Source organism: Dendrobates tinctorius, unplaced genomic scaffold (assembly GCF_039654945.1).
Source record: "Dendrobates tinctorius isolate UK_male_01 unplaced genomic scaffold, ASM3965494v1 ptg000138l, whole genome shotgun sequence".
NCBI lineage: Eukaryota > Metazoa > Chordata > Amphibia > Anura > Dendrobatidae > Dendrobates > Dendrobates tinctorius.
Window position 1 is genome coordinate 213,635 of NW_027361806.1, and position 27,732 is coordinate 241,366.

Here is a 27,732-nt window from a genome sequence, read left to right on the forward strand (position 1 = left end):
ATGAAGGTATGTTTTCTGCATGACAAATGGACATTTTTATGGGTGCCATTCTTTACGCTATTCAATGTATGGGTAATTTTATTTTTATAGACCAGAAGGGAGGACAAAAGAATTGCAGTGCTCACCTGATCCTTGAAGATATAATTCTTTATTCCATTACATGGTTAACATCGTGAGGTGCGGTTGTGAAGGTGGCAGGGGAGATTAACAGGTGAGACAGGAGTCCTGACGGACTACGGCCTTACTTGCCATTCTATGGGTCCAACCCATAGAAGTAAGGCGCGAAACGGCCGTAATCCTTCAGGTCTCCTGTAGGAGCGCAAGTAAGGTGTGAAATGGCTGTGGTTCTAGGATCGGGTGAGTGCTGCAATTCTTTTGTTCTCCCTTCTGGTCTATTAGTACATGCTATAATTAAGCATCAACCTGAAGCATCCTCTTAAGAGTTGTATGAAGTTTATTGGATTCGCGGACACGTAAAAAAGCTGTCTCTATTTCTCCCTCTCTGGACAATTTTATTTTTATGCTTTCATAAATCAGACTTTTACAGACATGGCAATATCAAATTTGTAGTTTTTTTTATTTTGTTAATCTTTTTAATTTTGGATTGGGTTAAAGCAGGAACGGGGAACCTTTTATTCTGCCAAGGACCATTTGGATATTTAAACCATTGTTCGGGGGCTGTACAAATTGCATGGAACTCCACCCACAAAGTAAATCTTGACACTGGCACTGGTGTCGGGACATAATCTTTCATTACATGTGCCTCAGCATTCAGTAGTATACACTGCGAGCATGTGCTTACAGAGCAAGAAGATATCAAAATGCCGGTGGCCATCAAAACACAGCGGTCCCCAGGAATCTGCCTGGGGGTCGTAGAAAAGATCATAAATGGCTCTTGGGCCTGAGGTTCCACACCCCTGGGTTAAAGAGATTTAAATGTTTATTTTATTTTTAATTTGATCGTTTTGGATTATGAAAAGAGGTTTTAAAGCTTCTGTTAATTTCCGTTTCATCATTTATAGTGTATACTTTGATGTTTTAGGTTTTCATTATAGAGTAAAATTAACAATTCCCTATGAATAGCAACCATAGGCTGGGGGCAAGTGCCAGCTGTATAATACAGCAGGTTGAGCAGGCTCAACTCCTGAGCCTGATTCAAGTATCCGCACTCAACATAGGACATACAAGTACAGTACATCCTGTGTTGGGAAAAAATAAAGAAATTCCATGTAAGCCACATGGGGCAGAGGCCGATGTAAATAGTGAGAATCACTTTGCAGTGTTTTGTAATATGTTGGAGCTATGAGAGTTACCAACCAAAGAGCTTTGCTAATCTTAGGATACCATCTGGTGTCAGGTACATTAAGGGGATTCTCCAGGCATTTGACATTGATGACCTTAGGATGGCTCATCAATATTGGATCTGTGGGGGTCTGACAACCGATAAACCTCAATTAGCTGTTATTGGTTTCGGTGTGGGCCCGGTGGAAAGCTTCACCGTCCAGCTCTGTTCATTGTTTAGTGGGGGATCCTATTCTTTTGCACTGGTTCAAACTACTGGAGGTAATAACAGCTGGTCAGAGGGAGTGCCAGATGTTGAACCGATCTGATATTGATGACCTGTCCTAAAGAAACCCCTTTATACAGTGGGGAAAAAAAGTATTTAGTCAGTCAGCAATAGTGCAAGTTCCACCACTTAAAAAGATGAGAGGCGTCTGTAATTTACATCATAGGTAGACCTCAACTATGGGAGACAAACTGAGAAAAAAAAATCCAGAAAATCACATTGTCTGTTTTTTTTTTCATTTTATTTGCATATTATGGTGGAAAATAAGTATTTGGTCAGAAACAAGCAATCAAGATTTCTGGCTCTCACAGACCTGTAACTTCTTCTTTAAGAGTCTCCTCTTTCCTCCACTCATTACCTGTAGTAATGGCACCTGTTTAAACTTGTTATCAGTATAAAAAGACACCTGTGCACACCCTCAAACAGTCTGACTCCAAACTCCACTATGGTGAAGACCAAAGAGCTGTCAAAGGACACCAGAAACAAAATTGTAGCCCTGCACCAGGCTGGGAAGACTGAATCTGCAATAGCCAACCAGCTTGGAGTGAAGAAATCAACTGTGGGAGCAATAATTAGAAAATGGAAGACATACAAGACCACTGATAATCTCCCTCGATCTGGTGCTCCACGCAAAATCCCACCCCGTGGGGTCAGAATGATCACAAGAACGGTGAGCAAAAATCCCAGAACCACGCGGGGGGACCTAGTGAATGAACTGCAGAGAGCTGGGACCAATGTAACAAGGCCTACCATAAGTAACACACTACTCCACCATGGACTCAGATCCTGCAGTGCCAGACGTGTCCCACTGCTTAAGCCTGTACATGTCCGGGCTCGTCTGAAGTTTGCTAGAGAGCATTTGGATGATCCAGAGGAGTTTTGGGAGAATGTCCTATGATCTGATGAAACCAAACTGGAACTGTTTGGTAGAAACACAACTTGTCGTGTTTGGAGGAAAAAGAATACTGAGTTGCATCCATCAAACACCATATCTACTGTAAAGCATGGTGGTGGAAACATCATGCTTTGGGGCTGTTTCTCTGCAAAGGGGCCAGGACGACTGATCCGGGTACATGAAAGAATGAATGGGGCCATGTATCGTGAGATTTTGAGTGCAAACCTCCTTCCATCAGCAAGGGCATTGAAGATGAAACGTGGCTGGGTCTTTCAACATGACAATGATCCAAAGCACACCGCCAGGGCAACGAAGGAGTGGCTTCGTAAGAAGCATTTCAAGGTCCTGAAGTGGCCTAGCCAGTCTCCAGATCTCAACCCTATAGAAAACCTTTGGAGGGAGTTGAAAGTCCGTGTTGCCAAGCGAAAAGCCAAAAACATCACTGCTCTAGAGGAGATCTGCATGGAGGAATGGGCCAACATACCAACAACAGTGTGTGGCAACCTTGTGAAGACTTACAGAAAACGTTTGACCTCTGTCATTGCCAACAAAGGATATATCACAAAGTATTGAGATGAAATTTTGTTTCTGACCAAATACTTATTTTCCACCATAATGTGCAAATAAAATGAAAAAAAAAACAGACAATGTGATTTTCTGGATTTTTTTTTTCTCAGTTTGTCTCCCATAGTTGAGGTCTACCTATGATGTAAATTACAGACGCCTCTCATCTTTTTAAGTGGTGGAACTTGCACTATTGCTGACTGACTAAATACTTTTTTTCCCCACTGTATATTGACCCTGTTCACGCACGTTGGATTTGACATTCTCAAAATTCCACACCAAAATCAGTGTTGAACCAAACTACTTTGCTCCTATTCAACTGCACAGGCCGAACATGATATGTCTGACCCTGGTTTTGGGATCACTAGAAAAAAGTGGGACTTCCAGCTAAAAAGCAGATTGTAGTAAGAATAAGACACTACCGGTAATGAGCCCGATGGCCAATAACCGTCTCTGCCTCAGAAATCCTTGTAGCTGTTGAGTCACACACTCGTCATCATCGCCGCCTCTACCACAACAGGCTGGGGGTCCAGAAAATGTTATTTTTGCACTAGGTATTATTGTAATTTCATATGTGTTTGATTTTGGGAAATTACTATGACACAGCGCACAAATCCCAGCAATAGAAAAACCATTGTTTTACTTAGCTTTTTTCCAGTCTCAAGTCAAAACCACAGGTAGTTAATGGCCTGGAATCCTATAGCCATTATCCGAATGGCATAGGAATACATATCACATTAACAAAGGCGGAGGATGGGGGAAGGGCGCAAGAACGCTGGGCTGTTGTCCTCGAAGAAAGTTCTGAGCCTGATGAAGTGCAGAGGAAGAAATCGGCTGAGGTACTGATGACAGCTGCAGTGACGAGGGCTGGCATGGTGTATCTCATATTAGAAAGCCAGTTTGAGCGGGGACGGTAACATAAACACATTCTGAATTCCCCAGGAAGCCTTCAGACTACATCAGCTTGAAGTTACACAGAAAAGTTTCATGAACTAAACTATGAACATGCAAAAGAGTCCAAAAGCCATCTCAACACTTTTCAGAGATTGAAAGCTCCAATTTACCATAAACAGATCAATATTAGGGATGAGCGAACAAGCTCAGATAAGGAGTCATCAGAGTATGCTTGGGTGCTAACTGAGATACTTTGGCGTCCTCGAAAAATATCGAGTTCTCGCGGCTGTTCGACGGCCACAACACAGGCAGGGATTACCTGTTTGTTACACAATCCCTGCATGTGTGGCAGCTGCCAATCAGCCGTGAGACATGCAGCAGTGGGGACTCGATATTTTTCGAGCACGCTGAAGTCACTCGGTTAGCACCCGAGCATGCTCCGATGACACCTTATCGTTCATCACTAATCAATAACTGAACCATGCAAAAATAGAACCATTTCGTAAAGGCTTTGTACACATTGGCACATTTTTTTTTCTTCAATTACTTCCAAATACAAAATTAAGCAACTTTTTAAATAGTCTTTATTAATATCTGCCTCTGCAGAGTGTGTAAAAGCTTTTTCCCGCATCAACTTTTTTGGTACCTGCGCTATCCTTTAACTTACGGATGGATCATGGACCCATTAGAATCAATTTGCCTTTACAAGTCTTTTTTTTTGTAAATAGAATAGTTGCCAAAAAAAAAAAAAAGACATGTACTATGTCGTTCTTTGTTACGGATGAAACTCACCATTGTGTGTGAATGACCCTGTGAATGGAAAAAAAAGGAAGGCACATGCATGTCATCTGTGTTCTGTCCAAATATGGACAAAACTCACAGTATTAGGAAAAATCATAGAAGGTTTTTAATATATGAGAAAACAAAAAACTCATGTGCGAAAGTCCCCAATCTAGCCGATGAGGAGAAATCCATCAGTGCTCTGCTCCTGCTTCTGATGGTTCTCTCTGCTTCCCTCCTCTCAGTGTTACAGATAGCAGCAGGGATGGGAAGACAGTTGTATACTGCAAATTACAGTTTGGAGAGGGGAGAGAGAATCTATGTTTTCAGGGAGGGTAGAGAAAATATGTTGTAGGTAAGGAAGAAAGCATATGAAGAAAGATGAGGCAGTGCATTATATGAGAGTTAATTAAGACAGCAATTTCCTGAACCCACAAACTCCCATCGAAAATGAATGATTGGAGAGCATTATAATTTTTTTTTTTAAACCATTTGTCTGGCCCTCTACGTGAGGGCCACAGCTTGTTGCCATTTTGCTGACTTTGTTCTGAAAAAATAGGAATTTATGTAAAATTCTAGGAGAATTCAATTCCACTTTAATAAATTCACTCTTTTCTAAGAGGCACCCACATGTAGGTAGCAGTTTTAGGATTGGTGCCCTTCATGAGCACAGAGAAGGATACAGGGCAGCTGGCATCAGAGAAACCCATGTCTAGATTTTGGAGGAGAGATAATTTTAATAGCTTTGTTTTAACCTTTTTATAATGCTGCTTTGTATTGATTGGGAGGTGACCCTAAAACAGCTAAAGCAAGTCTTTTTAATGACTACGACCTCAGAGAACAAATGTAGGGGTTAAGAAATAAGAAAGCAATAATCTCATCTCCATACTCACTTGTCTCGCTGCCTTAGCTCCTCACCTGGTCCCGCACTGACCTTTTCCCAGTTTTTATCAATCTTCATTCACTCAGTGCCCGTTGCATCTTTTATTGGCTTTGAGCAACGCAAAACGTGATGTCCTGATGTCATGACATAATGTCGCCCAAGGTGATCTCAGTGTAGAGTGAAGGAAGATGCGGACCGGACATTGCCTGCCATAAAGACCAGAAGAGCGCTTGAGGGAGTCAGCACAGGACCAGGCATGGAGTTGCGGCCGCGGGATAGATAAGTGGTGAGGTTTATTATTTTTTTTAATGAATTTTAATCCCTTGTTTGACCCTCTACGTTCAATCAAAATGGCCACTATTTTACAGGCATTGCACAAAGCAATCATGAACAAAAACCTCAGATTTAAAACGAATCCTAAATTTTTGTGAACTTTGAGGGAAATTCAATTAATCTCTTGTCTAAGCCCGCCTTGTGAAAATGCCAACTGTAATGTAGAAGAATGTGCGAACAGAGCCTTAAAGATGAGTTATTTTACCTGCCATTAGCAAAAATTGGGGACATTTTTTAAGAGGCTTCCTAGGATCACCCCAATAAATATATGCATGTAAAAAAAACTTACTTATTCCAAGACATATTTGTGTCCCCACTGGCCAATGTCCATACCCAATGTCGGTAGCTTATAAAATGGAAGTTGGTTGTCTGATGAACTTTTCTATTATTATTTCTCCAACCACTTTGAAGTCCATGAGTGCAAGTAGGGCAGGTTACTGACTATAGTTATTTTTTAAGTAGGAGACAGGATAAGTAACTCTATATAATGTCTATGTAATGAGGGTGCCCCAACTTTTCTCCAGATGACTGTTGTTGACGGAAATAAGGGTGTTCCAATACAACATGCCAAATCCTTTGGCCTCCACCAGAGTGCCAGGTACAAGCTGTTCGTGGATGTACTATATAAAGGGGGGTCTATTCCCTGACACTTATAGTGTTTGGCCAACTTAACTTTTTGATTCAATCAAGGGTTTTCCTAATGGCAGGAGGCATTTTGCGATACAACCTTTCACTAAGGGAAAGCCTTGGTGGAGACCATATGTACTTGATTGGTATTGCTTTGCTCCAAGATTGGGAATCCTAAGCATGTCCTCCTCTAGGAAATCACATATTTAGCATAAATAGGACTTGAGCCCTCAAGAATCATTCACAGTCATTGTACGTCTCTGCATTCTGGGACTCACCTGTCACCTCACTTCCTCTTCAACAGCTAAAACAACAAACAAGACGACTAAAATGTTTGGTTTGAAATGATCGGGTATATCAAACATGCTACTTTCACTTTCCTCACTCTCCGTGATCATCGTATTCTTATTGATTGTTTCCATCTGTCTTGGAAAGTTGCCTCAAATCTGCTCCGGAGGCTCAACAATAGATTATAGACGGTAACGAGTAAACCTGCCATTTTCCATCTCAAATCTTGCAGCCTATGTCTCGGAAATCAAAGACATGAAACTGAGTAGTATCTGCCCTTGAAATTCTGGAATGAAACCGAAGGATTGTATTTAAATATATTATTAATAGTAACAGTGGATTGAGCCAAAGGGGGTTGTTGATTTGTTGAGTGGCTTTGAATCGTCTAAAATGCTAAAGAATACGTTATCATGGAGATATAAAGTTTAGCAAAATTTTTCCAGAATGTAAGTCCTTCAAGAGGTTTCCTGAGGATAGACGGCAAATGTCATTTCACTCATGTTTTACAATTTTAAACTTTTCAAGATGTTCTACCATTCTCTTCCAAATGATTTTCAGTCATTTTCTTTGCTACTCTAGGATGACCACCCCATTAAAGTCTCGAGAGCTCACATTCTGGAAGGAGCCCTGGTACTGCTAATTCTGCATGATTTTCAATGAATTTCTTTGCTATTCTAGGATGACCACCATTAAAGTCTCGAGAGCTCACCTGCCATACCCCATAATGGTGCCCATGGTGGAAGAGGCCCAGGTACTGCAAATTGTGCATGATTTTCAATAAATTTCTTTGCTTCTCTAGGATGAACACCCCATTAAAGACTCGATAATACACCTGTCATAGGCCATTATGGTGGCCAAGGTGGAAGGAGCCCAAGTACTTCTGAACTAGGTGGGAACTCATTGCATACGGGTTTATAGAATGCCTAATGAAATCACTTCTAGCTGTTTACCTTCATAAAATGGTAATTCTTACAGGATGATGTAATTATCTAGAAAATGAAGCCAGTAGGTAAATTACGAAATCAACCAGCCATTATGCCAATGCTGTACATCAATGGTATGTCTGCCCCTTCTTGTGAACCCAAATGCCCCTTTTGAAAGGCTGTACAAGGTGAAGCTGTCAGACCCTGGAAATAGTGCAGGACCCAGGGTATCCAGCCGCCAGAGGAGGTGGTGCCTAGTGTCAATCCGAGGGCACTTTGGTTACAACCCGGCTTTGTAGCCCTCTAAGTAAGTCACAGCTCCTGGCCCATAAATACTCGGAATTTCCATATCGCTACAAGTAAAGAAAATACAGTTAGTTGTTCAACTGAAAAAAATTATTTATGGTTCTTAAAGAAAGCCCTTCCCCCAAGAGATGATAACTTTAATAATTCTCACATTACATGCACTGCACGCCGTGATGATTCATTGGCCTTGGAAGCTGGCGGACATGTGACAAGTATGCGATATATATATTCCTGGCCACATTCCGACTAGACTGTTTCTGGCCTCGCTCAATACTCTCTCTTTGAGTGAGGCTGCTCCCATCTAGTCGGAGTGTGGCCGGGAGTGTGCGCAGTCTACGTGTTAGGAGGATATATAGAGTGACTTCAGACTTGTACTGGACAACCCCCGTAAGAATAGCGTTGTACATTTGACTGAGCTTTAAAGAGGGTTTGGGTTCCGTTCTGAATTTTAATTTGTGGCTGTTTGATTTATTTGTTTACTCATGACAGCCATGATACCTGTGATGAATTTTGTCCACTTACCTCAGTAGTAAGGTCTTTACCCCTTGCAAGAAAAATAAAAAAAATCACATGATATCAGCAGCAAATACCTTACTTACAGTGTTCTGGTACTCAGGCAGGTCAGTAAAGACCAGCCAAGAGGTTGTGAATATTTCTTTGTCAGTATATGCATGATAAATGTATAATTATTCAACAGTTGTTAAAGAGAACGTGCCATCAGAAAACAATCTACTGTGTCTATCAGGTTTTTATGCTAAATGAATATTTTTAATTTGGCGCCTTGTTTTTTTCGTAGCACAATCTTTATTAAAAAAAATAAAAATCTTACCTTTTTCGCACTAGTGACTGAGGATATTCAATACTCAGTATATTCGATTCGCACGTACATTAGCAGCAATAGACTTTCTCAGACCCCATGTTTTGATGCGGAAGCATCTAATGGGCGTGAGCAGAGCTCATGAAGGGAGGGGAAGCTGTGACATCGCTTATTGTGATTGGTGGATCCTTTATTGTCAGCTGTGTATAGAATTCTTACCTGTTATAGTAATCCTGTCTCCGATGATAATGAGACTGCTGAAACATTTCCCGTAAAAACACCATAAGAAAGCATGATCTTAGAATAAACCCTAGTGGTCAGTATAAAAATTAAGAAATTCTTCTTTTTTTTTTTTTTATTACAGATTCTGATTTGAAATTTTTTTTAATACATTCTATCTTGTGACAAATTCCCTTTGAATACTTTTGATTGACATTTTCTTTACAAAGACATTTTTTTTTAACAACCTATCAGATATTCAGATTCTGTGTTAGAAACAAATCATCTGAGCTACAAGTAACTTTTGTTGTATAGAAGACAGGCTATTTTCTGCCATCAAATTCTCTTTCTTTCAAGTCTACAAGCCGCATTTTAATCTTTCTGTCTGACGCCAAAATATAGAGTAGCAGTGCGTGGACTACTTATTGGTCAGATACCAGAGCCACAAAAATGCGATCCATTTACTCTATAGTGAGAAAACTGCCGTGTGGTTTTTTTTATGGCTAAAGTTAACAAAAATAGTTCTTTTATTAAAGATTAATGTAAAAAGTCACGCCGCAGCCCTTTTTCATTTTAGCATTTCTGTTTTTCACTTCCCTTCTTCCCTGAGCCATAACTTTTTTTTATTTTTCCATCAATATGGCTGTGTGAGGGCTTGCTTTTTGCGGGCCGAGTTGTACTTTTGAATGACACCATTGGTTTTACCATGTACTCGAAAACAGGAAAAAAATTCCAAAGTTTGTTAAAAAAAAAAAATTGCGCCTTTGTTCCGATGCCTGTAGCGTCTCCATTTTTCGTGATCTGGGATTGGGTGAGGGATTATTTTTTTGCGTGCCAAGCTGATGTTTTTAATGATACCATTTTGGATTTGATCTTTTGATCGCCCGTTATTGCATTTTATTGCAGTGTTGCGGTGACCAAAAAAAACATAATGCAGGCATTTTGACTTTTTTTTCCGCTACGCCGTTTACCGATCGGATTAAATCTTGTTATAGCTTGATAGATCGGGCGATTCTGAATGCGGTGATACCAGACATGTGTATATTTGATTTATTTTTTTATTGCTTTATTTTGAAAAGGGGGTGATTTGAACTTTTATATATTTTTTATTTTTGTAATATTTTTAATTTTTTTTTTTTTTTTTTACTTTTGGCATGCTTCAATAGTCTCCATAGGAGACTAGAAGATGCCATCACCCGATCACCTCTGCTTCATACAGTCAATGATCGGTTTTCCTGTGTGTAGCAGAAATGCTCACTTGCTATGAGCGCCGACCTCCGGGCGGCACGCATAGCAATCCGGCACTGACAACCATAGAGGTCTGCTGTAGACCTCTGGTTGTTATGCCGAGCCATCGGTGACCCGCAATCATGTGACTGGGTCACCGATGGGTGGGATTAGTGACGTGCTTCCGGCGCGATCACATTAAATGCCGCTGTCAGGCGTGGGGACTCAAACTTATTATTAAAGCACACAATTAGCACCCGAGCATGCTCATATAACACCTTATCCAGGCATGCTTGTTCATCACTACTTATAATTAATTTTAATCTCTGCTTTTTCTATCCTTAGGAGTCCAGGGGGCGGTCCTTTGTCAATCATTGCATATGACCTCCCGTCGGACTCTTAAACATAAATACAATTTATGGTGTTTTCTGCTCTCTAGCAAACTGGTGCAAATCTCTATTCCAAAATATATATTTTATCTCATTGCCATCTTAGCACAAGAAGAATACGATTACTGTAACGGCGCATTCAGACGTCCATGCAAATCGGTATGACATCAGACCACAATATACGGACTGGCCAAGGGTCTCCCAACTTGAGCGTGACGGCTTCATAGGAATGTACGTGTCCGATCTCAGACCAATTTGCCCCAATGTCAGAAGGCATACACTAACTCCTACACTTCTATGTGCAAAGTGTGGAGCATTAAACCCTGGATGCAATATATAACGTCAAAAAGTTTGAATGGAAAACATATGACCTTACTAGCGCTAATATAATCTTACACAAAAAGCTATTAGAAACTAGAACAACCCCAAAAGGAATTATTTTTTTTCTTTTTAAGTGTAATCTATATTTCTAGGTACCGTAATATATTAAAAACACATCAAATAATGGAAGTGTATACTACAGCACATAAAACAAGACTGCCAGGCCCTCAGGATATTAAACCAATACTAATACATTAAATAAACATCACAAACTTAATTAAAAAAAAAAGAAAAAAATATATCCAAGTGGAAAGCAAAACTATATATTACTTAATACGGAGTTTTCCAAAAACATAATCAACATAGTACAGTGCACATTACCTTGTAGCCCGGAGCCTGGGCGAGCCCTCGTTCGGCAGTATGTCTTGCCTATGACTTTATATCCAGTATATATATGACTTTGTATTGGTGCGTGTAAGGTTTCAATAGTTTGCATTTTAACTCTTGACTAGAGATGTGAGAGCCTGGACTGTAGAGAGAGAGAGAACCTTTTTTTAGCAACAAAGTTCGGGTTCCCATTGACTTCTATGGGGTTAAGTTTCTGGTACCCGAACCAAACTTTGTAATAAAGTTCAGTTGAACCTAACGAACGCAAACATCCATGGGTCTACTCATCTCAACTCTTGCTACTTTTGTTATTCAGGAAGTAAGCCGCTGTAGGACTCCTTTGTCTTCGACTTTTTCCACTTTCCCCTTTGAAAGGATATGAATGCTCCTCTGAGTCAAATGGTCATCCCTATAGGGGAGTTGGGAGAGATAACTGACCGCCCTTGACCATCAGCTTTTATATGTGTATGGCGAGCCTCAGTAAACCTCCTGCATCCTGCATAAACTTGTTGGAAATCTCATGGAAGTCAGCGATTCTGCGAGATTTGCTCCTTCCGGTAGACGAGGGATAGGGTGTAGAGAGGAGGGGCACCGGTAGCTAATCATGCCCCGAAGCCATCTTACAATATAACACCCCCTACCTTGCTACCGGTGAAGCTCAGAGATTGGGAATCAGGTAACTTTACATTATAACTAGTTAAAGCTCGATCCAAACAAATGTTCAAAACTTTGACGTACAAGCTGTGAATGTCGGCACCGGATGGGAGATTTTTCTCTACTTCGAGAATGAAGTTGTTTCACATTAGGATATAAAAAGGATGATTGATTTTTGGGGGATTTGCATAATGTTCTCCTGATGGAAAATATTACACGCATATAGTAGTTAGTGTAGGACAAGGAAGGAGAAGGCTTTTTGAAGTCGGCCGTGCCAACAAGTCCTTACATCTTCGTAGTGATCATCAGATTGCATCAATCATATGTCACTATTATGGATTATGGAATCACAGGAAGCGGCAGCCGCAGGGAACATTACACACTTCACGCTGATTTCCTGTAGAAAATGGGAACTAGGGAAGGTACTAAAGATTGAGCTTGGCCGGACAAATTGTACATAGGGAGCTGATTGCTATAAAATTCACAGATGGTTCATGTTCCCGCTGGTGCAAAAATAGAAATTACATCACTTGTTAATATAACATACTGCTATCATACATAAAAACTGTATAATATACATGAAAACGTAAAGCAATTTTAAAAAAAATAATTGGTGCAAATCAATTCAGGAAACCTGGTCCATCGGCTCATGTCAGTGATATGTGGTCGCTGGACGGGAGCCTTGAGATCTGCCTCTTACCTGCCGGCACCTGCGTCTTTTTTTTTGATTCGCCAGCCTGGCGTGGAGCATATGTGACATCACTCCAGTCCTGCCAATAAAAAGAAGAACCGTCAAGTAACGGGATTCTCACGGATCCTAATCAGTGGCCATAGATTACAGACGTGGCCGATTTGCACCAACTCTTTTTATCAATCGTGCTATTTATTAATAGTATGAAAAAAGTCCTCAATTTCTAAAGTAAGTGCAAAGTTATAGTGAGGCGAGGTCACTTTTTGTTGTTTAGGTTACTGCCTGATCATTAAAAGGGTTAGCCAGGATTATTTTTTTTACTATGGGCCTAAAAAATAATAGGAAGGTAATTGCTAACTACCTGCCCGTTTTATCCTGCGTCAGCACAGATGGTTCCTATCTGCTATTCAAATGCTCCATGTCAACGGAGTAGCTTTTCCTCTTGTACACTGCAAAGTCGATGAGGCATGACTGCCGATGTCAGGTTTTATTGACAGCTTTTAGGCAGCAGGACAATCAGCATGACATCCTCAATCATGTCCCATCAACAGAGTAGAGCGGAAGAGAAGTTGCTGCTCTGTTGACATGATCTCAGTGGAAGCTGCAAAATCGCCGACAGGGTCATTGTTAAGGAGGAGGTGATTCCGGCAACTAATTAGGAAATGGTTCTTTACAGTTCAAGCAGTCAGACTGTGGAATACCAAACCACACAAAGTAATAACAGCAGACACTATATCAGTATTTAAAGCGAATCTGTTGGCTGTTTTGGCCGCTATAAGATATGGCCACCGCCTTTCAGGGCTTATCTACAGCATTCTGTAATGCAGATAGGTACGCCTGCGCAGGAGATGCCGGGGAGCCATGAAGCAAGCAGGAGGGTGGCATCGCAAGAAGATGGGAGGCGCCGGACCCGGACCTGCGACACCCATCGGACCGGACCGCACCAGACCGTCCCCCGGGGTGAGTATAATAAAGCTTATTTTTCTTATCTTTCAGGTTGGATCGGGGGTTATCTACAGCATTATAGAATGCTGTAGATAAGCCCTGAAAGGCGGTGGACACATCTTATAGCGGCCAAAACAGCTGACAGGTTCCCTGTAAATCAGGGCAGGTTTTCTCACATCCATTGGCATTGAGGGTTATAAATAATCTAACGAATGACAATTGATTGAGATTGATTCTGTATCTTTTCTCAACCTATTTAAATAACTATTTTCTACTTTCTAAATATACGATATATTAGTGTTAGATGATGAAGTTATTACATAAAGTTTATAAAAAAAAAAAAGACACGTCCAGCACTGTGACATAATCACCACGGAATGTTCAGCATCAGTTCCGGAACCTGATGGCAGTTATTTCTTGAGAGATTCTGGAGAAGACACACAGAGCCTTTGGAGACTAAATCAAGTCCTAGATGATCTTTACACAATGGGGACTAGAGAAGGGCCATTTAAGTGGCTGTGCGGCTGGTGCGGCCACATCTGCTCATGTTGCAGAAAAGTCTGCTCTTCTCTTTGCTCAGGTTGTTCTTGTTGCCCCTGCCAGTGCACCTGTGTGCCAGGGCTGTGTCCTTCGGCTGCAGACCAATTACCGGTTGAGGAGATCAGTGCTGCCGATTACATCGATGAGAAGAAGAAGGCCAAGCCCAAACTCAGAGAAGACACTGAAACTAAAGTTGCAGTGAGACGCTTTGCAGGATTTATGACCGGCATTTTCCTTACCACCCTGTATGCAATGATTGTCCTGTTTGTTAAAAATTACAACTTATGGTTCTGCCTGACAAGCAGCGTCGTCATCGGATTCTTCCTATCACTCGGCATGGCATTTTCTCTGAGAGTTCGAGTAACTGTGCTCCTAATGCTGCCGCAGATCCTCTCAGGTCAGACAATTGGAATATTCCATATATAAACAGTACTGTATATAGTTTGTGTTAAAAAGTATTTGCCTCCTTCCTGATTTCCTATTTTTTGCATTTTTGTCACACTAAATGGTTCAGATCACCAAAAAGAAGTAAACATTAGAGAAAGGTAACATAAGTAAACACAATTTGCATTTTTTAAATTAAGGTCTTTATTATTAATGGAAAAAGAAACCCAAACCTCTTGCATAAGTAGTCGCTGCGCTCTTGGGGTAATTTTGGTCGCCCGGCCACTCCTGGGAAAGTTAATTACTGTTCCATATTTTCACCATTTGTGGATAATGGCTCTCACTGTGGTTCGCTGGAGTCCCAAAGCTTTAGAACAGGCTTTATAACCTTTAACAGACTGATAAGCCTCAATTACTTTGTTTTCATTTGTTCCAGAATTTCTTTGGATAGCGGCATAATGTCTAGTTTTTAAGGAACTTATGATCTTCTTCACTTTGTCAAGCAGGTCCTATTTAAAGGGAATCTGTCACCCCATTTTAGGCCTATAAGATGCGGCCAAAGCCATCAGGGGCTTATCTACAGCATTCTGTAATGCTGTAGATAAGCCCCCGATGTAACCTGAAAGATAAGAAAAATGAGTTAGATTATACTAACCGGGAATCCGGTCCGATGGGTGTCGCGGTCCGGTCAGGCACCTCCCAACTTCTAGCGATGACGTCCTCCTTCTTACTTCTGCCGCGGCTCCTGCGCAGGCGTACTTTCTCTGCCCTGTTGAGGGAAGAGTAAAGTACTGCAGTGCGCAGACGCCGGACCTCTCTGACCTTTCCCGACGCCTGGGAGTTCGACTGGTGTGATATTTCCTCGTGAAGCCATCTTTATGGTGTTTCCTATGTGGTCTTCAGAGCATTCTCTAGCTATCATTGTTCCCAAGAAAAAGCAAGACTCATCACTGAAGAGGACAAACCTCCATTCAAGCCTCCATTGGTGTCTCACTCTGCACCATGATAGCCTTTGATAGCAGAGGCGCAAGTTCAAAGGAGCTGGACATCTGGCTCATAGCCTAGTTTTGTGCAAACAGTTTTTGCCTCCTCATGCTTGGAATGTGAATCCAATTTCTCTTATAGTGCAGAATGGATCAATTGTTGAACCAGTGGTGCATCCATTTCTCTAAAGTGTCATGGGAGCCATTTTTCAACATGGCAATACGAGGCCGCATGTTGCTCATGCTACCGTAAGCAGTCTGTGTGGTGTAAAATGTGTTACCGTGGCCTGCAGCATCTCTGGACTTGTTTCCTATGGTTCATATATGGGACTTCATTGGTCGTCAATTACTTAGGAGCTGCCAGCAGCGGACCTTGATGATTTGCCCAAGTGCATTCAGCGTGGCCGAACCTTCCTCAGACGACCATTAATGACCTCATTGATAGAAGTCAAGGCTGAATGTGCAGGGATTTCTGAACGTAATGCTCATTTTCCATACTGAATAAATCCAGATGTTATGTAAATTTTGTTTCCATTTTTTAATCATTTGCAGTAACATTTCTCCATCCTCTGATTTCCATAACTTCACGACTTTTCCTTATTGGTGTTGCAATTTCAATGTTGAGGAGTATATATATGGCCATTATAATAAATCACCTTTGTCTTTTAATTTCAGGAGAAGCAAAGACTGTGATCCTCTTTATTGCCTTCACTTTGGTCTTGCAAGGTCCGGGTGCAAATGTTGTGGAAAATATCCAACGCTCCACAGCATCAATGGCTTGTGGTGCTGAATTAGCTGTAAATGAGACCAAAGAGCTGGCAGCCAAGATCACAAAGCCGCTAATGAGTAAGTAACAAGTAAATCCCTTACTTCCCATAAGATATATGCAACAACTAAGATATACAGAACAGCTAATCAACACAACTTCATTTTCGTTATTTGCGTAGTCTTAGGTTTGGAGGACACTATTAATTAATTTTAACATAAAATGTACTGAACAGCAGGAAAAAAAATATTCTAGCTGACGTGAAAAGATAATAAAATGGTAAATGGTGAAAATAAATGGCAATATTTCCTTTTTATGACGTTCATTGTGCAGTAAATTCTCCTGGTCGGTACTATTATGGTGATACCAAACTTATATATACTTTCTTTTTTAATTTAGGTGGTAAAAAACTATTGGAAATGTGTAAAAACAACAAAAATTGTTTTTTGTCACCATTAGCTGTGATCCATGACTTTTTTATATTTCCCGCTATAGAGCTATGTGAGACCTCGTGTGTCATTTTTTGAACAGGGAGCTCATGTTATATTTATGCAATTCTGGGGTACGTATGATGTTTTGATAGCATTTTACTGCATTTTTTAGGCAGATACAGCATCCAACAAATGGCAAATCTGACATTTCGATTTTTTTCTCTTTCTGCCTTTTCCGTACGAGTTAAGTCAATTTCTATTTTGATAGATTTTTCAATGTAGAAGTACCAAATATGTTTACTTTTCAATTTTTTTATTTCTGTATTTTTAAATAGTGATTTGAATTTTTTTTATATATTTTTTTTATTTAAAAAAAACAAAAAAAAACACACATATATATAAATGTAGTGTGTATATATATACATATACAGTCATATGTAAAAGTTTGGGCACCCCTATTAATGTTAACCTTTTTTCTTTATAACAATTTTGGTTTTTGCAACAGCTATTTCAGTTTCATATATCTAATAACTGATGGACTCAGTTATATTTCTGGATTCAAATGAGGTTTATTGTACTAACAGAAAATGTGCAATCTGCATTTTAATAAAATTTGACCGGTGCAAAAGTATGGGCACCTCAACATAAAAGTGACATTAATATTTCGTAGATCCTCCTTTTGCAAAAATAACAGCCTCTAGTCGCTTCCTGTAGCTATCAATGAGTTCCTGGATCCTGGATGAAGGTATTTGTGACCATTCCTGTTTACAAAACAATTCCAGTTCAGTTAAGTTTGATGGTCGCCGAGCATGGACAGCCTGCTTCAAATCATCCCACAGATGTTCAATGATATTCAGGTCTGGGGACTGGGATGGCCATTCCAGAACATTGTAATTGTTCCTCTGCATGAATGCCTGAGTAGATTTGGAGCGGTGTTTTGGATCATTGTCTTGCTGAAATATCCTTCCCCTGCGTAACTTCAACTTCGTCACTGATTCTTGCACATTATTGTCAAGAATCTGCTGATACTGAGTTAAATCCATGCAACTCTCAACTTTAACTAGATTCCCGGTGCTGGCATTGGCCACACAGCCCCAAAGCATGATGGAACCTCCACCAAATTTTACTGTGGGTAGCAAGTGTTTTTCTTGGAATGCTGTGTTTTTTAGCCTCCATGCATAACGCCTTTTTGTATGACCAAACAACTCAATCTTTGTTTCATCAGTCCACAGGACCTTCTTCCAAAATGTAACTGGCTTGTCCAAATGTGCTTTTGCAGACCTCAGGCGACTCTGTTTGTGGGGTGCTTGCAGAAACGGCTTATTTCGCATCACTCTCCCATACAGCTTCTCCTTGTGCAAAGTGCGCTGTATTGTTGACCGATGCATAGTGACACCATCTGCAGCAAGATGATGCTGCAGGTCTTTGGAGGTGGTCTGTGGATTGTCCTTGACTGTTCTCACCATTCTTCTTCTCTGCCTTTCTGATATTTTTCTTGGCCTGCCACTTCTGGGCTTAACAAGAACTGTACCTGTGTTCTTCCATTTCCTTACTATGTTCCTCACAGTGGAAACTGACAGGTTAAATCTCTGAGACAACTTTTTGTATCCTTCCCCTGAAAAGCTATGTTGAATAATCTTTGTTTTCAGATCATTTGAGAGTTGTTTTGAGGAGCCCATGATGCCACTCTTCATAGGAGAATCAAATAGGAGAACTACTTGCAAGTGGCCACCTTAAATACCTTTTCTCATGATTTGATACACCTCGCTATGAAGTTCAAAGCTCAATGAGGTTACAGAACCAATTTAGTGCTTCAGGAAGTCAGTAAAAAGTAGTTAGGAGTGTTCAAATCAAGAAAATGATAAGGGTGCCCATACTTTTGCACCGGTCAAATTTTGTTTAAATGCAGATTGCACATTTTCTGTTAGTACAATAAACCTCATTTGAATCCAGAAATATAACTGAGTCCATCAGTTATTAGATATATGAAACTGAAATAGCTGTTGCAAAAACCAAAATTGTTCTAAAGAAAAAAGGTTAACATTAATAGGGGTGCACAAACTTTTACATATGACTGTATATATATATTTCCCTTTTTTTTGTTGCCGTAGTGGCTTAAACCTGTCCTGAACATACCACAATATCACATTTTTGCAGTGGATACAGGAAATGATGTTCTAAAATGGCAGTGATGGGGGCCTTCATCCATGACACCCCACAACACCCCACTATCATGTCAAGGAGGTTGAAGAGATGGGGCATGTGTGTCCTGCTCTCCTTATATGCGGATTCCACGTAGGACATACTGTTTGTGTCTTATTTCGTGAAGGGTTTAACAATCAAACAGAGCACTTTTTGCCAATCTTTGGTCATATGAGAAGTAAATGTGATGATATTATTCTCTATTGTTTTCCAGGTGCTCTGAACGCTTTAAAAAGCATTGGAAAAAAGATTCGCTCCGCAACGGATAGCACATCCAGATTCTTCCGCAAATTTTATGATGGGCTCAAACATGCCAGTAAGGATTAGTGTTTGCACAATAGTGGATACGGTGATGGGAGGGACTGGTGAGAGTTTGCTGGGAGTACAGTCTGTAATGGGAGGAGGTGACTCTTGTGTTTGGATATATGACTTATAGGAAAATCCCTGATGGATGGTCATAGAGGGCCAAGTAGCTGTAGACTTGTTTCTGGCCTGTCACGTCAACGACTGTGATTGTCCATGCCATCCTGTGTGGGCACTGCTCCACCTAGTATGGAGCTCTTGGATTTATCTCATAGAAGGAAGGTCGGATCAGGGAACCCTTAGAGATAAGGATACCTTTGGTAAATGAGCATGCATCATCCTCAGCTGGGCTGCTAAAAACAGAAAAACCTTATAGTTTGTCATGTCCGTCCTACTCCCTCTATACCAGAATCTGCCTTTTTTCCTCATAGTGAAGAACCTCCGTGCCGTGTGGGCATTCATCGCTAACATCGGGGACATCTGTAATGAAGAGCTGGAGCTGCCATACATAAAGTGCAACAAGGCATTTGATGAAGCTAAGAAAAACTGCTTCAAAGTGATGTCATTCATGGGCTTCCTGTGTCACATCCTGGATACATTCCGGCCTCTTTGCGGCCTAGCGAAAAGTAAGTATAACCTCGTGTAATGACATCATCATTTAAATATCATCATCGAATAACATACCTCTCAACTCTAAAGGACAAGAAAGGGGACACACTGTTAACCCCAACATGTACTTTTAGGGCACTTATATAAATATAGTGCCCCTATTGTTCCCATTCATTTTAATGGTCATTTTATAACCTCCATATAATCTGGCACATCTACAATGCCACTCCCCATAGTAGGATGCCCCAAATATTCCCCCTAAACACTTTGTGTTTAAATACACCTACATTTGCTGCCACCTCTGCACACATAATATGATGCCTCTGATGCGCCAAAACGCAATATGATGCTCTCCCAGTGCCCTCCCACACAATGATGCCCCCCACAGTTACCTCCACACAGTGTGATGCCCCCTCAGTCTGGTCTGCCCTATGTAAAGATGCCCCCCCCACATTATTGTACTCATGTCCACTACACAATATGACGCCCCTACAGTCCTACATGTACAGGGTATGATGCCTTCAGTGTCCTTTGGTCACAATGGTATGCCCACAGTGCCTTCCAGTTTCTTGCCCCCACTGTCCCCTATATAAAGATACCCACCACACATGTTGCCCAACACAATATGATTACAACACAGTCTTCCCCCATACAGTTTGCTGCACCAAAGGTCTCTCCCCTACACTTTGATACACCTAGTCACCTACACATTATGGTGTCTCATGGTAGGGCTCTTTATGCCCTGTTTGGTGCTTCCTCTCCACTGGAATATACACGTGTATATATATATATATGTGTGTGCGTGTGCATGTATAAGCCAAGCAGTTCTCCGCACTGTGCTGTGTCTGTTGCCAGCACAGGAGATGTAGAGATGACAATAGTGGAGCAGGGAGCAGACACTCCCCACTCCACCATTCTATTCTGCTATATATGGCACATTCTCTATACTATTTCTGCTAATGGGATCTAACTTTTTAACATCACATATAAGTCCATGAATTTTGTCATATGGCTTCCATGGTGACAACGCATTAAATTATTTTATATTATATCACAGGTATATGAAAGTTACACTTCTTAAGTCTTACTGACAATGTCTACAAATTCCTTGTATTAATAATACCAATATTCCTGTGTTACAGTTATTACCACCCTCTGTGTCATCCCTGACTATGTGCAGGGATTCGTGAGGAAACACGTAAAAAATCGTAAGTAGGAGAAATCTCTTAATTACTCCTAAAGATATTTATTTCAGCAAATTTTTTTCCCTCCTCTGTCTCTTGTCCTGCCCTCATCGTTCTGCTGCCATTTTAAAAAAAGTGCAAGACCTAAAGATTGAATACGGAGAATCCCTGACCCATCACTTATGTAGATCATTACTAATAAATTCGGCAGGGACTCGAATTCGTAGTTCTTACGATGCAAATCAAATCTCTCCAAATCTCAGAAGCAGTGGTGTTATATATACTGATAGGTGTATGTGTTTTTAAGTTTTTCTCTGTCTCCTTGCAGCCATCCTCTCCGTAATCAGGAACTTTAAGGATCAATTTGACTTTAAGATATCTGTGATCCACGATTTTGATGCTAAGATGAATGTCAGCTATTATCAAATCTCTGCTGCTATGATCAAAGAACTAAAGGAAGACGTGGAAAAGTATATGGAGATGCTGAGCATGTTCAGCTATTCGATGCTCTTCATCTGCATCTTCACTTATATTGAGTAAGAGACAATCTGATTATCTATCTATATATATTACTTACATTCACTTAAAGAAGAGCTCCCATCAATGTTTTTATCCTCTTAATATATTGCAATCATATTGTCACGGATGTGTCATGTGTCAGAGGCTGCAGACCGTTCCACTGTATCTGTCTGCCGAAGGTCTCAGAAGTTTGCTTTGGTCCTTCTGATGCTAGGACCCATTGGCAACCTCCCCGGGCTCTAATGATCACACCTGGATCTGGGTGTTTATAACTCCAAACTTGCTGTTGGGAGATGGGGGTGATATTCCATTTGTATTTCTCTGTTGAGGCTTGGAGCTGTAGCAGTCAGCTATCGTCCTCTTTGGAGTTTGCAGGATGTTGGTGTTTCTCTCTGAATCTACTCAAGCTAAGTGTCTCCCTTGTTTCATTTTTCCTAGCTGTCTTTAGAGATAGTGTAGATTGACTAGTGGTCATCCTGTCCATCCCGGTGCAGGGTTTATCGCCAAGGTCAGGCAGGGATTAAATATCGTGCTCGGTGATAGGTGCGGAACCTATATAGGGAGGACAGGGCAGAGCAGACAGGGTGACGTTAGATCTGTCTAGGGGTCTCCACTCCTCCCTTCCCTAGTGTTTGGTTCCCTTTTCCTTATCCCTTCATGTTGTACTTAGCCTTTCCTTCACGTTGCGTGACACATATTATATAACACTGTGCACTTGCAATTGCTCATCTTGCCTTTCTACCCAGTTAATTATTCTCTTTTCCATCAGGTGTATGACATCATGTGGTTAAAAACTGACTAGATGAATCCTTCTAAGCTCTATGTAGAAATGGGAGGTCAATTTTCCCTGCATGAGCCATGAGTCACTGCAAAAGTCCCTGGCAGGGGGAGGAGGGAACAGCTGGGTCAGGAGTTGAAGAAAGGAATGATTCATGCAGGGACAAGAGACTTCCTGTTTCCACACAGAGCAAAGGAAAGAGAAGAATTAGCTGGGTAGAAAGGCAAAATGAGCAATTGTAATTACACAGTGCTAAATAATATGATGACTTCAATATATTGAGAGGATAAAAACTTTGCTGGGAGGAGGCATGTTTCTTTAAAAATATCTACAGCAATGTAAATGCATATATACTACTTCTATACCAACTGTATTCTTCCTTCAGGGCCTTGCGCTATCGGAAAAATTACCTGATTAACAACAATCATGATAACATCTACATCACCCGCGACTTTATTGAACTGGATGTAATGAGAGCAAAACAAAACCACAAAACTCTGCTGCCTCTGTCATCAAGAGAGGCATATGGATTCATCCGACCTAGTGAGTGCACAACACAATGTTCTTACTTACAATCTAGAGATGAGCGAATTTACCTAAATTTAAGTTTGGCAGATTTTCTTGAATTCATTGAGAAAATTTTATTCAGGTTGAATAAGTTTGGGGCTAAAAGAATCTTCTGGGATGCAGTTAAAAAAATAAACTCTTATACCTACCTTTCTTCAGGACTCCACATACCTTTCCCTCCGGTCTTTCGGTTACCTCCTCTGTCTTCTATCTTCTTGTTTTGAAGTCTCCGGCACTGCTGCTATTTACAAGGCTACATGCCTCCATGCCATTTTCTGTGGCGCAACTCAAGTCACTGACATCAATGACGGGTATCACACCCTACATGATGGCATGGAGCCTTGTGAAGACTGGCAGCGCAAGAGGCCTGAGAACAAAAAGACGGTGGAAGCGGAGTAATAGAAGAACCAGTACTGGTATGTGGAGAGCAGAGGAGAGGTGAGTATAAATGAGTTATTGCTTTTCTTTTATTAAGTTTTCAAAGCCCTCAAAATCGGATTTGCTGCAAATTTCATCCAAAAATTCAGAGTAGATTTGCAGGAATCCAGAAAAATCCAACCAATTTGTTGGATTCCTACAAATCTACTCTGAATTTCCTGGGGAAATTTGTAGCAAATCCGATTAGTTTAGAAACAATTTTCTCATCTCTAATACAATCATAAAAAAATAATGGAAATACAAAATGTTCTCATCTTACAGCCTATAGGTAATATCTAGAACTTGTATGGAAACCATTTATTCTCACGTTTCTTTCCAGCCGCATTATCTCTAACTAAGAAAGAAAAAAAAGGTTACGTCTTCGAAATCATCAATGTCTTTCGGAGCTTCCTCGTCGCATTGCTCTCTGCGTCCTTAGATTATCTTTTTTTCTGGGTACTCGATGTTGTGGACCATATAATGAAAGGGGACATAGTAACTCATGGTGAGTAACGATGTTTTCAAGACCTTTCCTTATCCTTCATGACCTCCTCGTCATAATGGTGGCCAGGCACAAGCAGAATATTAGTCATTGCTTTGAGCCTCTAACATGCCCATCACATCCTTCCTCTTGTTTTAGCTCCTGTAATATTTTCCATGCTTGTCAATGGGTCTGGATTCACGGATGACATCTACACCACCCTGGTTTCTGCTTTTGAAGCTATTCAAGCCACCAACATCACCATTCAAACCACAAAATGCCAAATCCGACCGTCAGAACCAAACTACCGTGAATATGTTCTTATCGGTATGTTTCTATTAACAGGGAGCAAGTTGTAGGGTACAGCATGAACCAGAACCTAAAATAAGAAATTATAGATGTTTTTCAGCCATTGCTATATCTTCTTGTTTTATGAGGTGGAAATCGAAATTCAGAATAAGACCTTCTCCTCTTCCATAAAACCATGGCATAGCATATTTTCCCAGATTTGCACCTGTTCTTATTCCATCACTTCCCTAACATTCTCTTGCTGACACTAACCAGCTATTATTCTCCTATGTTTGCAGCGTTCCTGCATGGATTTGCATTTTGTATTGCCATTTTTGGGATTTATATGCGGAGACTCAAACGCTATATATGTGCTTACTATTATCCAACCCGCGAGCAGGTGAGACATAATATATCCTGCTGTTTATTCAAAGATATGAGAAATTAACATTTACCCCTTCCCGACATAGGACTTACTGGTAGGTCCCATGAATGAGCCCGCTCCATACTTGACGAGGGCCCAGCTGTATTACACAACCACTCACTTACTAATAACAGCAGCAGGGATCATGGGGAGAAGATGAGAAGCCATTCCAATTGGGGGGCTTCAATTCCTGCCATTTTAGCACTCCTATGAAGCCCAGAATGAGGCTGGGCTTCATTAGAGATCAGTAAATGAATCATACACTACAATACTTTAGTATTGAAGTATAGAGTGCAAGTGATTAAATTATCACAAGTTCAAGCCGCCTAAGGTGACTAAATAATAAAGAAAAAAAGAAGGAATTTTTTGTGTCCTTATTTAGCTTGTACATTAAAAGATGAAAAAGAAAATTCGAAACAACAAAATTGCCACCTATCAGTTAGCGAACTTACCCTAAAATGCAATAAAAAGAGATCAAAACTTTGTATGTTCCCCGAAAAAATGTACAAGTAAAAACCTCAGGTCGCCCAGCAAAAGCTCTATCGACAGAGAAATGGCAGAACAAACCTTTTTTTTATTTTACAAAATTCTAAATTTTTTAAACCCCTAAAAAAAAATGTAAAAATAAAAAAAATAACCTGATAAGTCTGATATCTCTGCAATTGTACTATCTTGGAAAGTCGTGTTGTCGGGTTATTATTACCGCACAATGTTCGCTGTATTAAAAAAAAAATATATAGGCGGAATAATGTTATTTTTTTTAATCTTTTCATTCAACGATTTCTAGCTTTTCACTACATTATATGGAAAAGTGAATGGTCTAATTCAAGAATAAAACTCTTCTCACAAAAAAAACAAACAAATCTTCGTACGGTTATTATATTAATGAAAAATAAAATTAAATTATTGCTCTTGGAAACAAGAGGAAAGCATGAAAGAAAAAAACTGTCCTGTTAATTATCCTTGGATAAAGAGGAGCTGATATTCTATAAGATATGTGGTATCATTAATAAATGTATTTTTCATTTCCTGTTAGGTGCGGATATGTTTCCTCTACAATAAGTTGCTAACTAAGCGCAGACATGTGGCTAAAGCTCTCTTCCAGAGTATAAAAAGCAACAAAGTGGACAAAGGGCACAACAGCATTATGCTTATACTTGCTGCAAAGTAATTACCATCTTTACGTCTCCTTTATTAATGCACATGCTCTGCTTATCTAAAGCTGATTTGTCTCTCTTACTGCTTCCAACAGGTGTCCACTCTTATGCGGCTGGCTAGCAAAATATATGGGAGCCTCTGAAGAGTATTGCATGGGATGTGCCCAGATACGTACCAACAAAAACATCGGGGAATTCAGCGCCTGCACCACCCCTGGCTGCAAAGGTAAGGCGCTCGCTCAATGTAAGATATTATCCCAGTGGTATAGTTTGGGCGTGACCAAGGGGTTAGTTGACTGGTGGATGATGGGGCAAAATTCCAAAGGGGCACACTGCGCATGATTCAGTACTGTCATCATTAAAGGGGATATCTGGGAATTAAAAAAAAACATGTTCCTGAGCACTAACAAGCATATATTTGCTAACAAAGGCAACTACCTGCCTGTAGTATCCGGCACCGGTCATTGACCACTCCTGCCGGAGAATCAGCTGCTCCCTGTCAACAGAGCAGTGGTTCATCTTCCTGTTTACAGGGTGGGATTACTGATGTCATGCTGATTGACTATCGGCTTCCTCCTATTAGGCAATCAGCATGACACCAGTAGTCCTACCCTGTCGACAGAAAGAGAATGCCTCTCTGATGACGTGATGTCAGTGGAAGTCAATGAATGCTCTGTGCCGGTGGAGAATGGCAAGTGTAGCAAGTGTAGTGCTTAGGCATATTTTTTTTTTAAAGTCCCAGATATCCCCTTTAAGTACTTAGAGTTGTTTTTTTTGGTTTTTACACTTTTTCTAAGACGAACTAGGGTTGGAACTAGTAATTGGTTTACGGTTAGACTTAGAGCTAGAGTTAAAGCTCCTATACACATTAGAGTAATGTCGGCTGAACCAGTTGATATTGACAGGTTCAGCCTACTGTCCAATGTGTATGGGGCTGCTAGCCAACTGATGATCACAGATGTCCAATTTAGGACTGGATCGCATTGCTATCTCAGAGATAAGCTGCTGGCTGATACGTCAGTCGGCGCTTTTCTGATAAAGAACACAAGTGCACTTGGCCGAACGAGCACTCCTGTGTGTAGGAGAGATGGATATTGGCCGAATGAGTGCCCTTGTGGATGGAGAGTCAGCTGAGATGGCTGTCGGCCGAACGCTCGGCCAAAGCATCATTCATCCGGCAGCCATCTAATGTGTACAACCAGCTTTTGGCTAAGGGTTGAATTTAGGACTAGGGTAATAAAATTGTTAAATAAAAAAAAAATCAAAAAAAATCAAAAAATAAAAATTGTAAAAATGATTTTATATATGGCAGACGAGCCAATCAGAGAAGCAGCTGCAGCAGGAAAGGTATGGGAGGATCGATGGAATTTATTTTTGCAAAAAAAAAAACCTGAAAAAAAGGAGGTCAATATGTAAACTATTACTGTATCAGAATGGTCCTCAAATTACAATGCATGTGCTTGTAGGTAAAGGGTTCAATATTTTGGATTGGTGCAATGATCTAAGGGAGTTCTATCCGTCCACAGGTTGTGGAGGCACAAACTTACCTTGCCCCGGATGTTGGCAACCCAACACAATGGAATTAACCAGATGTAGGACCACTATATATCTCCATAAGCCAACCCACTGCTATTACATTTATACCTGCCTCTGTAAGACTCCCATCATATAGAGTAGACATGCTTTCTAGCCTCATGCAGTGTGCCCAGTTGCACCATAACATAAAGCTTCTATAAATTATGGCTATGATCACATACAGATCACTCTAATAAATATTATTGCTCTTTATAGGCATGTACTGTGAAGGTTGCTCCAATATATTGAAAAATGTCTGCAGCCTGTGTATGGGACCTCTACTAGATAATGATATGGAGGACGAAGAAATGTAAGTCATTTTCAATCATCTCACCACTCTTCACTATGACCGTAATTGTTCATTTACAGTAGTTAGTCAGTGTATATCTCATGGAGGTTTTGTCTCTTCCGGTG

The 27,732-nt window shown here is 40.6% G+C and overlaps 1 protein-coding gene across 1 annotated transcript; it reads left to right on the top strand.

Moving 5' to 3' along the window:
- DCST2 (DC-STAMP domain containing 2) lies at window positions 1-27,632 on the top strand. Its single transcript, XM_073544957.1, has 19 exons — window positions 1-6; window positions 3,704-3,939; window positions 7,411-7,461; window positions 7,510-7,582; window positions 8,170-8,272; window positions 10,669-10,839; window positions 14,291-14,647; window positions 16,293-16,463; window positions 19,231-19,332; window positions 19,751-19,945; window positions 21,071-21,136; window positions 21,441-21,648; window positions 22,795-22,952; window positions 23,734-23,898; window positions 24,034-24,201; window positions 24,462-24,562; window positions 25,623-25,753; window positions 25,839-25,969; window positions 27,535-27,632. Exons 1-19 carry the CDS (start codon window positions 1-3, stop codon window positions 27,630-27,632), a joined length of 2,691 nt encoding a protein of 896 aa, XP_073401058.1.
- The last annotated feature ends 100 nt before the right edge of the window (window positions 27,633-27,732 follow it).